General features: G+C 35.4%; 1 protein-coding gene across 5 annotated transcripts in view; it reads right to left on the bottom strand.

The window, feature by feature from the left end:
• The window catches only part of col7a1l (collagen type VII alpha 1-like), a 65,216-nt gene that overhangs the window by 23,973 nt on the left and 26,377 nt on the right, over positions 1–14,866 (bottom strand). For all 5 annotated transcript variants that reach the window (XR_016149693.1, XM_089126590.1, XM_089126592.1 and 2 more), the window contains exons 18-50: positions 14,371–14,508; positions 14,132–14,278; positions 13,927–14,046; positions 12,986–13,132; positions 11,906–12,163; positions 10,955–11,094; positions 10,679–10,802; positions 10,445–10,588; positions 8,923–9,110; positions 8,749–8,829; positions 8,647–8,664; positions 8,544–8,570; positions 7,728–7,796; positions 7,050–7,130; positions 6,896–6,922; positions 6,526–6,570; positions 6,342–6,410; positions 6,162–6,257; positions 5,686–5,712; positions 5,553–5,606; positions 4,579–4,650; positions 4,234–4,293; positions 4,132–4,158; positions 3,998–4,042; positions 3,768–3,803; positions 3,148–3,192; positions 2,375–2,410; positions 2,019–2,054; positions 1,897–1,929; positions 1,354–1,425; positions 1,155–1,214; positions 407–442; positions 191–268 (exon numbers count right to left, since the gene is read on the bottom strand). Coding sequence is in view for 4 of the 5 variants with exons in the window: in XM_089126590.1 (XP_088982716.1) it covers positions 191–268; positions 407–442; positions 1,155–1,214; positions 1,354–1,425; positions 1,897–1,929; positions 2,019–2,054; positions 2,375–2,410; positions 3,148–3,192; positions 3,768–3,803; positions 3,998–4,042; positions 4,132–4,158; positions 4,234–4,293; positions 4,579–4,650; positions 5,553–5,606; positions 5,686–5,712; positions 6,162–6,257; positions 6,342–6,410; positions 6,526–6,570; positions 6,896–6,922; positions 7,050–7,130; positions 7,728–7,796; positions 8,544–8,570; positions 8,647–8,664; positions 8,749–8,829; positions 8,923–9,110; positions 10,445–10,588; positions 10,679–10,802; positions 10,955–11,094; positions 11,906–12,163; positions 12,986–13,132; positions 13,927–14,046; positions 14,132–14,278; positions 14,371–14,508 (2,636 nt within the window). In the remaining variant the exon portion in view is untranslated. The remainder of the gene's footprint in view (positions 1–190; positions 269–406; positions 443–1,154; positions 1,215–1,353; positions 1,426–1,896; positions 1,930–2,018; positions 2,055–2,374; positions 2,411–3,147; positions 3,193–3,767; positions 3,804–3,997; positions 4,043–4,131; positions 4,159–4,233; positions 4,294–4,578; positions 4,651–5,552; positions 5,607–5,685; positions 5,713–6,161; positions 6,258–6,341; positions 6,411–6,525; positions 6,571–6,895; positions 6,923–7,049; positions 7,131–7,727; positions 7,797–8,543; positions 8,571–8,646; positions 8,665–8,748; positions 8,830–8,922; positions 9,111–10,444; positions 10,589–10,678; positions 10,803–10,954; positions 11,095–11,905; positions 12,164–12,985; positions 13,133–13,926; positions 14,047–14,131; positions 14,279–14,370; positions 14,509–14,866) is intronic.

Raw genomic sequence — 14,866 nt, 5'->3', positions numbered from 1 at the left:
ACATTTAATTAAATATGAATGAACGAAGCGTTAATTAAAAAGCGAACAATGGGGATTTTATGACAAAATGACCCCTTCAAAATCTCTAATATCCTTAACGCAATGATGCAAAGCGCACGGACACACGTGCTCGCAAATACACACTCACATACTTCTTGTATTAGTCACTCTGGGCTCTCGATTTACTTACATCTTTACCTCTTAGTCCTGGAGAACCAGGGTTGCCTGCACCCACCTCCCCTTTCTCTCCTTTGAACCCATCATTGCCCTGGACACAACCAAAGAAATGTTCATGTGATCGATCTGTTTCATGTTATATTTTATGCCTTCACTTTGATTCACAATCACTTTTGTAGTCTGACAGAATACCACAGGTATTAAAATCAAAAGCATATAACAAACTTACTTTTGGCCCTGGTTTCCCTGATAATCCAACATTACCCTGTGCATAAAAAGATAAGTGAACAGAACAGTCTAAATATATATATATTTTTTATCTTTCATGTCTTCTAAAACATATCTGTCAATATGTAACTATATATATTAGAAGACACAAAAGATGTGATTGATGTAGAGGGAAAAACAAGCCATGTTGAAAAAGATTCAATGTTATTTTCAAACAAAACATTGAGAATTTAAAAATAATGCTTCCTTGTAGTGGATGTTAATAAATCATGTGACTTCCTGTGGGCTGATGATGTCATTATCTAAACTATCGTTCAAAAGTTTGTTGTCAGTAAGATTGTTCTTTCTGAAAGATTATTTATTAGGCAAGGATGCATTAAATTGATCTAAAATTACAGTCAAGACATACATATTACAAAATAGGTCAATTTAAAAAACGTAAAACTCTTTTGAACTTAATATTCATCAAAGAATCCTGGAAAAAATATTAAGCAGCACTATTGTTTCAATAATAATGAAGAAATAATAATATAATAAAATGAATGTTTCTTGTGCAACAAATGAAGGATATTATGAAGGATCATGTGACACTGAAGACTTGGAGTAATGATGCTGAAAATTAATCTTTGATATCACAGGAATAAATTACATTTGAAAATTTGAAATTAAAATACATTAAAATAGAAAGCAGCTATTTTGAATTGTAATAATATTTCACAATTTTTTACTTTTAAGTCATAAACACTCACTCTTTCTCCACTATCTCCCTTGGGACCAGGCTGACCAGGGATTCCAAATCCAGGATTGCCCTTTAAAAACCCAGAAAATCAGTACATTCAGATTGGCAATCAATAATTATAGCTTATCAATAAATCAAATAAAAAATTAGCTAATCAATAATTGCAATAAATTGCTCTTTCATATCCAAAACAGCAAATCAACACCTACCTTTTCACCTTTATCACCCCGATCTCCTTTTATTCCTTGTGGTCCTAGTGGTCCAACTTGTCCGACATCCCCCTTTATATCCAGTTCAGGGAGAAAAAAAAATAACATAGCTTAAATCTCTCTACTGTTGACCATTTCAAACAACACGTAACCAACCAACATAAATCACCGACTGGCCAATAAGGGTTGTCACCTAAAAACCTTTAATGAAATGCGCAAATCACAGATTTTACCCCTGGAGTGTTAGTTCAAAACCTTATTAGTTCATAATTCTGTCCTTTCTTGTTTTGTTTGTTCATTGACTCGCAGCTCTTGGATTCATATCAATGCTCACGGCACTAATTAACCGTGTTTAAGCTGGATGCACTGCTTGTTTTCATCAATGGATATGAAGGGAACCCAAAGGGAAATAAATCTCTGACTTGAGTCATGAGCTCAAAAACAACAACAAAACAGCATCTGTTTGTGGGACCCAAAGATGACCAGGTTTGGTATAGACAATTGTTCACATTTTTATATACATATATTTGAAACTGATCTTACCCTGGCACCCTTTTTCCCTGGAGGACCAAGTATCTGTGAAATGTGAGGGGAAACATTAGCAATAGTGTATTTTTAAGTAAAAACACAATAGATGAGACACTAAGCCAAGGCATCGTTTGTACCCCTTTAGCTGGGTCACCGGGAGCACCGCGCTGCCCCTGTGAATCAAATACAGACATATAAATCACACACAGTTTAACTGTACACTTCTATAAGTGCTGATATTTGCCATACAGACACTTAATGTGAGAAGAAGCCACTTTCACTTGTGGACACACACAATCTTACACCAGATTGAAAGAATGCCATCCGATGAAGATTGTGAAAAATTGAAAGTCATTGACTACAATGCAGTATATTTGATTATATTGTAGGGTGTAAGTAAAACTGTTATTTAGAAGGGGATGTCCACATAGTTTGGGCAGTGTAATGTATAAGTATTAAATTGGATTAAATGAAGAAAAGAGTTTAGATTCACCTCATCACCCTTTCGTCCAGCAGCTCCAGGGAAGCCCTAAAGTTTTAAAAAAGAAAAGTAAGCTTTCCCTCTAATCATGGCAAGAATTATGAAATTAGTATTCAGCAAATATGAATGACCTCGGGTGCTTTGAGAGGAGCATTGGTTCTCTGTGAGCTGCGGTAGAGCTCCAAACCAAACGTTTTATCATGCCGCACTGTTTCTGAGAGAACCGAGCGATAATGAGGAGTCGAATTGTTAGAAATGTTTCCTTGATCTCCTCTCTGAGGGCTTAGGTTTTATAATGACTGCCTAAGTTTAATTTGAAAGTGACTTAAAGTCTGAATTGCCCTAGATGGACACAGTGACAAGGTTGCATGTGACGAATATAACAATATAGTAGTTCTTAATGTTTCGCACATGTGATTCTCTCATTATTAGGTGGAGATTCCATTCAGGTGTTTCCTTTTTTAATCAGGTGGATAATGTGGATCTGGATTTTGGAGTCCATCACTGGCTAGAGAGCAGAGAGGAGGCGGTTTTCCTATTTCTTAATCGACTCCTTTAATTTCCCCAGAGATCTACAGCTCATTCTTGCTTTTAATAGAACTTCAACAGTACCATACAGAGTGGAAAAGTTTGAAGAGCGAACAAACAAATAAGGATTGAACTTTTTAACAAATCTCTTTAGTGCAGGGAAGTGATTTAAACTGGTTCATCACACATCTGACCTTTTCCTGCAGTTGCCATTTATATTTTTCAGGGATGTGAAGAGCTGAAATTGATGAACTTACTGCAATTCCTGGAGGCCCGATTGGCCCGATTTCCCCACGTTCGCCCTGTCAAATAAATGCAGTTGTTGATTACATTGAAGGAATTAACATTTGTAGTTTATGTAGTTGAAAACAAATGTCAGGTGTCAAAAAAAAAAATCAGATGGTTATTGCAAAATACACATGAGAGGGTGGTCAGGTTTTATGACCAGCTGACTACACACTATGCAACTAATAAATAAATCTATTGGATTGAGATGTGAGAGGAAAGAGTCAGAGGAATGATACAAGAGATTGTACACTATCATAGTGTAGTAGATTCTCAAGGTTGCCAAACAGTAAATTATATACACTGAAGCATCATAATACAAAAGTATTTGACCAACAATGACAGAATTGGCCTATCATAATCCAGTGAATTTCAGAGAGCATCTTTTCATGAACAATGTATGTTATTATTATGATGTTTAGTGCATTTGATTTTTTTGAAGTTCACATTCCCTTATTTTGAACATGTTGAAAAATGTATGATTAAATTAAATACAGAGCAGCAGCGGCACTAGACAAAAGCACTGACATTACATGATCAATTTTTTCATGGTGGAAAAGCTAATCGGTTATGTGCCTGAGAAAATGAATACCTTGTCTCCTTGATCTCCTTTAAGACCCTTTTTCCCCTAAAAACACAACAACAGTGAAACGCCTCCGTCATTATGAAGCACTTAACATTTATTAAACAAGATTGCATCTAAGGCTGACATCTGTTAAAATATGCATGCTGATTCATTGTGGAAAACAGATATGCTTTAACAGCATGAATTTACAGATAAAACACTTTGATGGTGAAACGGTTGTGTATAGTCTGACGAACCCGAGGGCCTGCGATTCCCTGGACTCCTTGTATTCCTACTTCGCCCTTTGGATGAATATGGAAACTACAAATTACACACTGCAAGAGACAATCATCTGTCACTCCCCATTGATTTTTACATCCAACATGCTTACCTTTGGGCCTTGTAGTCCTGTATTACCCTGAAAAGTTATTTCCATTAATTACTCAAGTTAAATGAATAATAAATGTGGTTTGTGTATATAAGAAATATGTACCTTCTCTCCAGCTAGCCCAGGGGGACCTTGGACACCTTGAATTCCGATACCTTCCTCTCCCTTTATGATTAACACAAAAGAAATTCAATCAAACAACCAGCTGCACTAATTTTAGCTTTGTGCAGTGCTTACAGAGAGGAAGAGCAATTTTTTACAGCACTCCGAACAATGAGACATCCAAAACGATAGTAGGCAGATGAGCAGAGAGATTTAATTTATGCATTTCATCTATCCTATGCAAGCTGTAGGAAGCCATTGCTTAAAATAGCTTTTTTTATCACTGCTGAAAAGACAAAATGACACGTGAGGCTGTTTTAGATATGTTTACCCCTTATTCTCACCCACCTTCTCCCCTTTCTGACCAGGAATTCCTGGAAGTCCATCCACTCCTACTGGCCCTGGTAAACCCGCTAGACCCTAGACAGACACATCCACATCCACAAGATCAAATTAAATGACTTGTTTCATTATTTCAATCAACCTATTAAATGTTTGACTTATAGAGCTATTTTTTGCATAGTAATATAGAAGAAAATATGGTAACACTTTACAATACGGGTGCACTAATATGCATTAATTCATCCTTAACTAATGCACAGATAATCATGAGTTAATGTATAACTCATGAAGAACTAAACCATTAATTAATGATTACTGCATCAGCAACAAATAAAGAGTCAATATGATTAATAGATTAAGTAATACATGAATTGCTATTAATTCAATGTGTCATTGTGTATTAATTCCTTAATAACATATTTTATTAACTAATAGTGTAAATTAATGTGTTAATTACCACAATTAGTCAAAGATATGCACTTCAACTTCCAGTTGTCTGCTTTAATTAATCATTAGCTAATGATTTGCAAATGTATCATTATGTTATGACTTTACTTGTTGGGGCACATCATTATTAACTAATCATTTAGTAATCGTAGTAATTTGCACATGAATTTGCACTAACAATGTAGTAATTAATGATGTATTAATGCATATTAGTGTAATGTTAGCTGGAAGGTGAAATACAAGACTTTGGCTCATTTTGGTAATTAACATATTAATTAACACTATTAGTTAAAAAATAAAGTTATTATGGAATTAATCCACAATTACATATTTAATTAAAAACAATTTCATGTATGAACTAATGCATTAACCTTACAGACTCTTAATTAGTTCCTAATGTGGTAATCATTAATGAATAGCTTAGATAATCATTAGTTACACATTAATTCAGTATTATCTGTGCATTAGTTAAGCATGAATTAATGCTTATTAGTGCACACATTGTAGTGTTACCAAAAATATTTTACACTAACATTATTCCCATGTTCCCCTTTTTCTCCTTTGGCACCTGGTTTTCCACGTGGACCCTAGAGAGTGTGAGAATGAGCATTATATTTTGCATGTATATTTTATGGAAAATATTGTCTGTGCAGTAGATGTCCTTACTTTAGGACCAGATTCTCCAGTCTCACCCTAAAAGGAAGTAAAAAAAACCAAAACAAAAAAAAAACATTGAAACTCATTTCGAGTCATTTCATATGCTTAATAAGGTCATTACCACTCATATTGCATGTAACCTTGTGTATATCCTTAAGTTGTAACTTAAAAAGCCACAATAAACACAACTAACTTGAGATTATTATTATATATACTGTATTCAAGTAAGGGTTAGGTGTTAGGGTTTGGGTAAGTAGAATAAGTAGAATGACATGTTGTTGTTGCAAAGTTATTCAGTGGAATGTCTGTTGACGAAGCATCAAAATAAAATGTTAGCAGAAATTGGACAGTCTATTCATAATGAGAGTTAGCAAACATGTAGTGCAAAGTTAGCAGAATGTCTGAAGTAGACTATTGAAATAAAGTGTTACCGATTATAATATAGACTACTTTATGAGTGCATCCTCAGAATATTTCATACTAACCTTAACTGAGAGTCCAGGGGACCCCAGAGGCCCAGGCTGACCAGGGAGTCCCGGAGGACCTGATACCCCTGGGACCCCTGGAGCACCTGGGGGGCCCTTTTAATCAAGAGAGAGAAAATATCAATATAATTTTATTCAAGCTAGTTTAACACAGCTATTTAGTATGATACCATCACTTACCGAAGATCCAGGTTCTCCTTTACGCCCTGGAATAACCTCCATACCTCCCATCACATAGCCTGGCTCACCCTACATGAAAAGATAAAGTTATACAGGTCAACTTGATTTAAATAGGATATATTTATTTGTTAAAATAAATAAAATAAAACCAACATCTGAAATTCTTATCAATGTCTAAACTTACTCTCTCTCCTCTCTGCCCTTTAGGTCCAGTATTACCAAGAGGCCCCTACGATTGTGGAAAAAAGAGTGATTGCACAGACACAATCGCTGTCACAATCACACAGAGAATAATCAACCTGTCTAAAACATGAGGCATGTAATAAAAAAGGGTGAAACTTTAAAGAAAATATGGGCAAATACTCTATACTGACTAGTCATAATCATTCCTCATTACTCCTTCTGTGAATCACTCTAACATAATTGCACCTTTCCCAATGATACATATGTAGGACATTGCGTACATGCTTTAAATGAGTGAACTAACTACAATTTCCAGAATATACAGATTTAAATACCACCATCTACACTGTGAGATTTAATGAGACACTCACCATGTCACCAGGAACTCCAGGTGTTCCCTAAATCAGATTTTGAGATTGTTTAGGCACATTTACACATTTAATTAACAAAATCTTCTCAATAAGACACATTCATTACATATTTTGCGGTACTAGACTGATGCTTGAATTTTAATTCATCCATTACCCTTTGTCCAGGAGAACCAGGAGGTCCGGTCCGACCTGGTCGTCCTGGTAACCCTGGGATGCCATCCGTTCCGGGAAGACCCTGATAAATGGGTGTGGATTGGGAATAATACATATAAAAATAACAAACAAATAAAACAAAACACACACAAATAAAGACATTGTTTGATGCTGCTCAAATATAACATCAGAACATCTTCACTGCATTTTTGCTTTGAAATCAAATATAGAGCAATATCAAATCCACGCATTCACATGGATACATATCACAAAAATAAATAAGGAAACATCTACAACAATGCTGATCTTGTTAGCAAGACCTGTCACATTTCATTTGTTATCCAAGAGTCGCTTTGATATGACAAGCACTTTCATGTGTCGCCTTCTCAAAGAGAAAACAGAAAGAGAAAAAAAATGAAAGTATATGAATAGCACCCCGCATTGAGAAAGATCTGTGATATTATTAATTCGATTTAATCCTTTAATCTACTAAAACAACAACCGAGCCACAAACACAATCTCATCATTAACAGAACAGCTCGGTTTAAATAATAAATGCTCAGGTAATTAACATAAACATAAGCGTGTAATTACAGAGAGGACTGGGGTGTTTCATTTATGTGTATTTAAGTTTGTGCGGTGGAACGGCATGAGTTCTTCGGATGTTGGATGTACTCACCCGCTCACCCTTCTCCCCTTTGACCTTTAGAGAGAATGAGTCATAATGCCCTGAGCCTTGCTTGAGTCGCTGTGTCCACAGAAACATATTTGAAAAAGAAACACGGTCACAGATTAGGGTCCAATTCCCACTATTACCTAACTATAAACTACAACTTTGCCTCAATAAACTCCTAATAACTGCTTATAGTTAGTTAGAAATTGAATAAGTCATTAATATGTGCTTTATAAGTACTAATAAATAGCTAATATCTTAGTAATATGCATGTACCATAATATGCATATATATATATATATATATATATTGAAAGACAGTCAATTTTTATATTTTCTGAAGAAATTGTGTGTGCAAAACCAGTTGTTATCGTTAATTAAATTAACTATTCTTTTTTAATTAATTTTATTTTAATTAATTAAAATAACTATTCTTAAAACTATTCTTATTGATTGAAATACCTGAAATAAAACAAAATATTAGATGAAAAACTAAGTTTAAGCTGGGCCCACTGTAAATCTCTGTGATACTTTGGTCCCTAAAAATACTCTTTCAATGTAAGTCGATGGGAAGTTTTAGTCCAATGGATCATATGTCAGGCAAATATAACACAGTTATCATTCTTGGTGTGAAGAGGCCTTTAGGGTTGAGGGTTTATCCAAACCCCTATTTCTAAGTATGAGCAATAACAATACTGATGTTACATTAGTAAAGGCCTCTAACAAAGTGAGAAAGACTGTCTGTCAGAGTTCAAACAGAATTATGAAGTGAGCCATTGAGATTAGAGAGAAAGAAGGAAAGAGCTGAAACTGTCAAACATACCAAGCCGCCATGACCCAATCCATCACCCTGCAGCGGAGAAATGAGATATTATCATTTCATCAGTTATAATTCTATGATCGAATCGCACACAGTAGCCGCTTACCTTCTCTCCTTTCTGACCCTGTGAACAACAACAAACTGGGAATGAGGTTTCGTATAAGACATGGTGTGACAGCTGTAATGAGGATGTAGAGGGAGCGTTTACCTTGCAGCTGAGCGGACAACTGGGCCCTTCTGGTTTAGCGAGAGCTTCTGGGTCATCTGTAGGTGTGTCCAGTTGAGCAGACTACAAAAAAGACATAGACAATTTTGACTTTTGCAGTATGTACAGTATAGTGAAATTTTTACCCATTATTCCACACTGATCTGCACAACCCACCTCGTCGTGTTGTTTGAACTCTGATAGTAAGGCCTCGCTACAGATGCTGCTGATAAACTCTCTCTCGATGGACGGAAGATCGTCAAAATCACTGGCGAAGAAGATGTTCTTGTAAGTGGTGGGGGAGGCGATTTTCCTCAGCTCCTCAATATCTGCGTGAGCGATGCCGATGACCAAAACACTGACACCTAAAACACAAATATACCAAAAACTGAAGTTCGGCCTTTACTAGTACTAAAGATACTAAAGTGTCATAAAGTATACTTATGCTACCATTCAAAAGTTTAGGATCAGTGCAATATTATTTTTTAGAAATAAATGATACTTTTATTAAGCAAGGGCACATTACATTGATCAAAAGTGACGCTAAAAATAATTTTCGGTAACACTTTACAATACAGGTGCACTAATATACATTAATTCATACTTAACTAATGCACAGATAATCATGAGTTAATGTATAACTCATGAAGAACTAAACCATTAATTAATGATTACTGCATCAGCAATTAATAAAGAATCTATATGATTAATAGATTACGTAATACATGAATTGCTATCAATTCAATGTGTAATTGTGTATTATTTCCTTAATAACATATTTTATTAACTAATAGTGTAAATTAATGTGTTAATTACCACAATTAGTCAAAGCTATGCACTTCAATTTCCAGTTGTCTGCTTTAATAAATCATTAGCTAATGATTTGCAAACGTATCATTATGTTATGACTTTACTTGTTGGGGCACATCATTATTAACTCTTCATTTAGTAATTGTAGTAATTTGCACATGAATTTGCACTAACAATGTAGTAATTAATCATGTATTAATGCATATTAGTGTACCTGTCATTAACATATTAATTAACACTATTAGTTAAAAAAATACGTTATTATGGAAATTAATCCACAATCGCATATTTAATTAATAACAATGTATGAACTAATACATTAACCGTACAGACTTTTTATTAGTTCCTAATGTGGTAATCATTAATGAGTAGCTTAAATAATCATTAGTTACACATTAATTCGGTATTATCGGTGCATTAGTTAAGCATAAATTAATGCTTATTAGTGCACACATATTGTAAAGTGTTACCGAAAATATCTAGCTTAAATAAACACTCTTTTGAACTTTCTACTCAAAGAATCCTGAAAAAAAAGTATCATAGTTTTCACAGAAATATTAAGCAGCACAACCATTTTCAAAAATGAAAGTAGAATGTTTCTTGAACACCAACTAATCAGATTAGAATTATTTCTGAATTACCATGTGACACTGAAGACTGGGGTAATGATGCTAAAAATACAGCTTTTTCATCACAGGAATAAATTACATTCAAAAATAGAATAAAATAGGAAACAGTCATTTTTGAAGGGTAATAATATTTCATCAAATAAATGCAGCCTTGGTTAGCAAAAGAGATTTCTTTTTAAAAAATGACTGACTCCAAAATTGTTATCGTTAGTGTATATTTAGACATAAATTGATGTGTTTGGCTATTTTATATTACTCACCCAGAGCATGCGCTATTCTGGATGGTGGTTCTACATCATCCTGAGCTCTTCCATCGGTCAGCAACACTAAAAGGTGAGGGACGTCCTGTCTCATACCAAGAGACTCCTGAAACATTTCCCTAAGGACATAGCTGATCCCACGACCTACACACACCCATTCACAATCGTCAAATTTCAGATCAGATTGCACCCTATGTCATCAACAATTTTGGATCTGTAAATGTGCATATAAACCTGTTTTTGTGTTCCCTCCTCCATAGTGGACTTCTCGGAGGGCTCTCAAAACGGAGCTGCGGTCTTTATGAGAGTTAAAGTTGAACTCGATCCTGGGCTGATCACTGTAGTGAACTACTGCTATCTAAGGGAAGTTCATGAGATGGTTCACTCCACACATAAATCATTAGATGTTTGATGTTTAGAGCAAATGATTGAGACTATTGATTCAGAGACGAAGACACAGAACTGTAAAGTTCTTAATCTGATATATGCTAGAGCAATAGCATCTCCTACCTGTGTTCCTTTAGGTCCTATAGTGGGGAAGTAGGTGACGGTTCTGAACAGGAAATCCTTCAGTTTGCCAAAGTTATTAGTACCAATGCTCCAGGATTCATCGACCAAAAACACAATATCTGCTTTCACCCTGCCACACACTAACAGACAGATGCACACAAGTCATTCACTCATACACGTACTGTTTAGAGGGGGTAGACAGTTTAGTAAAATGTCTTCTTTTGGAGATACAGTTAAAAGGATTGTTCACCCAAAAACAATTCTGTCATCATTTCGACACTTTCGTGTACCAAACCTGAATGACTTTCTTTCTTCTGTATTTTTGTCCATACAATGGAAATCAATGGCCGAAACGGTCATTCTTATAACATTTTTCAAAATATCTTTAGTCGTACAGGTACAACATGAGGATGAGTAAAGGATGACAGAATTTGTATTTTTGTGTGAACCGGCCCTTTAAATTTTAATATGTTTTTTGGGGGGGCAGGTACTAAGTCATAAGTATGTATGACTGATTTAAGTCATACATAAATGTTCATTCATTCATTCATTCATTCATTCATAACGTGCATGAATGAAAAAAAAGGAACAGGAAGAAGAAAATTTTTTTTTAGCACCTGTTGCTTATTTGTGCACATCTTGCACTTCTTATAAGCTTCAAATTATGGGAAAACAACGATTAATAGTCTATTTTTGTGGTATATTTCTGCAAACTGAGCAGTATATTTAAAGCTGCCTGTTAGAAAGGGTTCTTGTTTAAAATTTCACATGCAAAAGGGACATTTACAGGTATAAAAAGTAAAAGTGATTAAACAATGATTGTTTTGGGTGCATAAAAAAATTCTAATCCCTTAAATCCTCCTTTAAAACATATCTCAAGCAGAATTTTATACATTTTAAGTCCAAAATATTGATTTAAACCTGATTGAGACAACGTTTAATTTGAATGACCTGGTCCAGGTGGGGGCGTCTCGACAGACAGGGTGGTTTGGTCATTTACTGTAGTAATTCTGGTCAGTGCTGAGGCCGTTTGACCGATTGTGATCTGAGGCCTCACAGCGAGTCTCTGAGTGGTGGTGGGTATGCTGGGGGCTTTGTCCACTGGGGTGCGAGTGTTTCTGGCTGTGGTGTGGAGGTGCATGTCGTTGTTGTTAGCGGAGGCAGAGGCCGGCGTGGAGCTCTGGACAGGAATGAGATAAGGAGCTCCCACTGTAAGATGAGCAGAAAAAAACTCCTGAGCTCAAATAAACCAGTGTTTACTTTTAGTAGGCCTACACACTACCATTTAAAAGTTTGCAGTCGGTAAGATTTTTACTTTCACTTTATTTTGATGGTCCCTTTAACACATTCAGTTGAATAAAAGTAATGTTGGGCTTACAATACATGTCAACTAACTAACCCTCATTAGTAGAGTATTAGTAAACTGGTAGGGTTAAAATCAGTTGATGTGTGAGAGTAAAGAGTTACCAAATTTTTAAATGTTTGTAAAAGAAGTCTCATAGAGGCTGCAATTATTTGATCAAAAGTAAAACACAAATTAAACTGTTTTCTATTTTACATAATTTAAAACGTAATTTCTGTGATGGCAAAGCTGAATTTTCAGCAGTCATTACTTCAGTGTCGCGTTATTCTTCAGTAATCATTCTAATATGCTAATTTGGTGCTCAAGAAGCATTTCTTATTATTATCAATGTTGAAAACAGTTTTATATTTCATAATTTTGAGGAAATCATGATTTGTTTTTCAGGATTATTTGATGAATAGAAAGTTTAGAAAAACAGCATTTATTTGAAATTGAAATTATTTGCTGTATTATAAATGTCTTTACTGTCACATTTGATAAATTAAATTACTAATTTTAAACTTTCAAACGGTTGTGTGTTTTAAAAATACATAAACTTTCCTAAATAATGAGTTGTGATACTACCTAATGACATGAACAGTCCAACACATCGATCGTGCCTTGCGATATAAGTGATTAGCATTTAAAAATATAAAATGCTAATGATATTTGCAGGGATAATGCCTTACAGATCCTTTTAGTGATGGTTGTGACTGGACCCTCCACTTCCCCATAAAGTGGTCTGATGGAAAAGATGTAGGTTCTGCCATACTGGAGATCTTGGATCGTATAGGAGGTGAATCCAGAGCTCAGCAGATCAGAGGAGAAGTCCACCTCTACACAGAACATAAAGAGAGGCATTTGCATTAAGACAGAATAATGACACCATCAATGTGACTAAATAGGAAAAGGACACTAAAAACTGGAACATCTGGGAGAGTCTATTGTCTGCAAAAGGATCAAATAAATGACTCAAAATACTTGAGATACGTCATAAATCTTTTACACCAGTTTAAACACTTCTACAACGGTCTTGTAGGAGTCAAAAGCTTAAGAATAAAAGCCACCCTTAAACCCCTCATAACCTTCATGTTCAAGCAAAGGACACCCTCATTAGAAGGCTTCGTTGACGTCATCGCCATAACAGAAATGAATCACAGATCTCATCATGACATTATCTACGCTCTTCTTTTTTATGTCTCATATGAGACAAAATGGCTTTTGTGGGAGGAACTCTTATTACAAGAGCTTATCTGAAATTAGTTTTGCCCTGCCATTTAGCAACACTCATTAACAAATAAACAGTCATTCTCCTTTGTCTAAAACATCTGATCAGTGGTAGAGCCAGGCTTCAGCTAGATCAATCACCTCGATATATTATATAATATTTAAATAATCTATAGTTGTTTTTTATTTTATTTTAAATTGTATCCGATTATCAGCCAATGTGCACAATTTTTAACATGTATTTTAAAAAAGATAATTTAAATACTAGACAGTAGGCCTATGCCATATATACTATATTCATGTTTTTGCATGTTCATAAGATATCCTTCATTTCAACAGAAATATTTCTGTGTGCACATTTAGGATTTTTGAGTAAAGCAGTCTGGATGCTTCTTTTTCTGACCTGATATGTGTCTCCAGGACAGCAGGTATCCTGACGCTCCTGTCACTCTGGTCCAGTTCAGTACAGTGCTGTCGTCGGTGGTGTTCAGAGCACTAAATCCAGTCACTTTGGGCAGATCCACTGTAACACAACAGCATTTCGTCTTTAAAATACTTACATTTGCATGCTTACTGTTGTACATTTCCACGAACACAGGCAGACTCACAGGTGCGGGCGGTCACCATTACTGGGCTTCCCTCTTTGCTTTTGACCACTGCTGAAACCTGGATTTTGTAGGCAGAACTTGCAGGCAGATCAGTGATGGTGAAGGACGTGGCAGAAGAAGATACAACCTCACTCTTCTTCTCTCCACCTAAGAGAAAATACACAGAAGAGTGAAGATGATGGATGGATTATAATGAAATGCAATGATAATGGAGTGTAATGGGGACTGCTGGTGCCCACCATGAAAGGGGCTCCATGTGATCTTGTACCCAGTGACCCCTGGAGTTTTCTTCCAGGCCAGTTTAAAAGAACTGGCGCCAATGTCCACAACTTTTACCTCCCGAACTGTCTCAATCAGCTCAGAGTCAGTTAACGAAGCTGCAAAACAATACGGCACAACTATTAGTGACACCAGGTTTGATAAAAGTCAATGAAACGTATGTATTATTGAAAAATTATTCAATTATAATTAATTCACATATGAAATTCATTCAAACATATTAATTTTCTATTTAATATTTTTAAGATATTAAATCTAGAAGCCCCTTGAAGGATTATAGTCCAATTTGTAAGACATATTTAAGTAAAAACTTATACATTTTTATATTTGTTTTTGCGTTGTTTTAAGTGTACTGTAGCCGTTTTACTGTGAAGATGTGCTGCTGATAACAGTGAGGCTGACAGCAGTGAAACACACATACACACGCATGCGTGCGCACACACACAGAGCTCCAGT

The sequence above is a fragment of the Pimephales promelas genome, chromosome 24, assembly GCF_988280905.1.
Source record: "Pimephales promelas chromosome 24, fPimPro1.hap1.1, whole genome shotgun sequence".
Classification (NCBI taxonomy): domain Eukaryota; kingdom Metazoa; phylum Chordata; class Actinopteri; order Cypriniformes; family Leuciscidae; genus Pimephales; species Pimephales promelas.
This window is presented reverse-complemented; position numbering and strand designations above follow the sequence as displayed.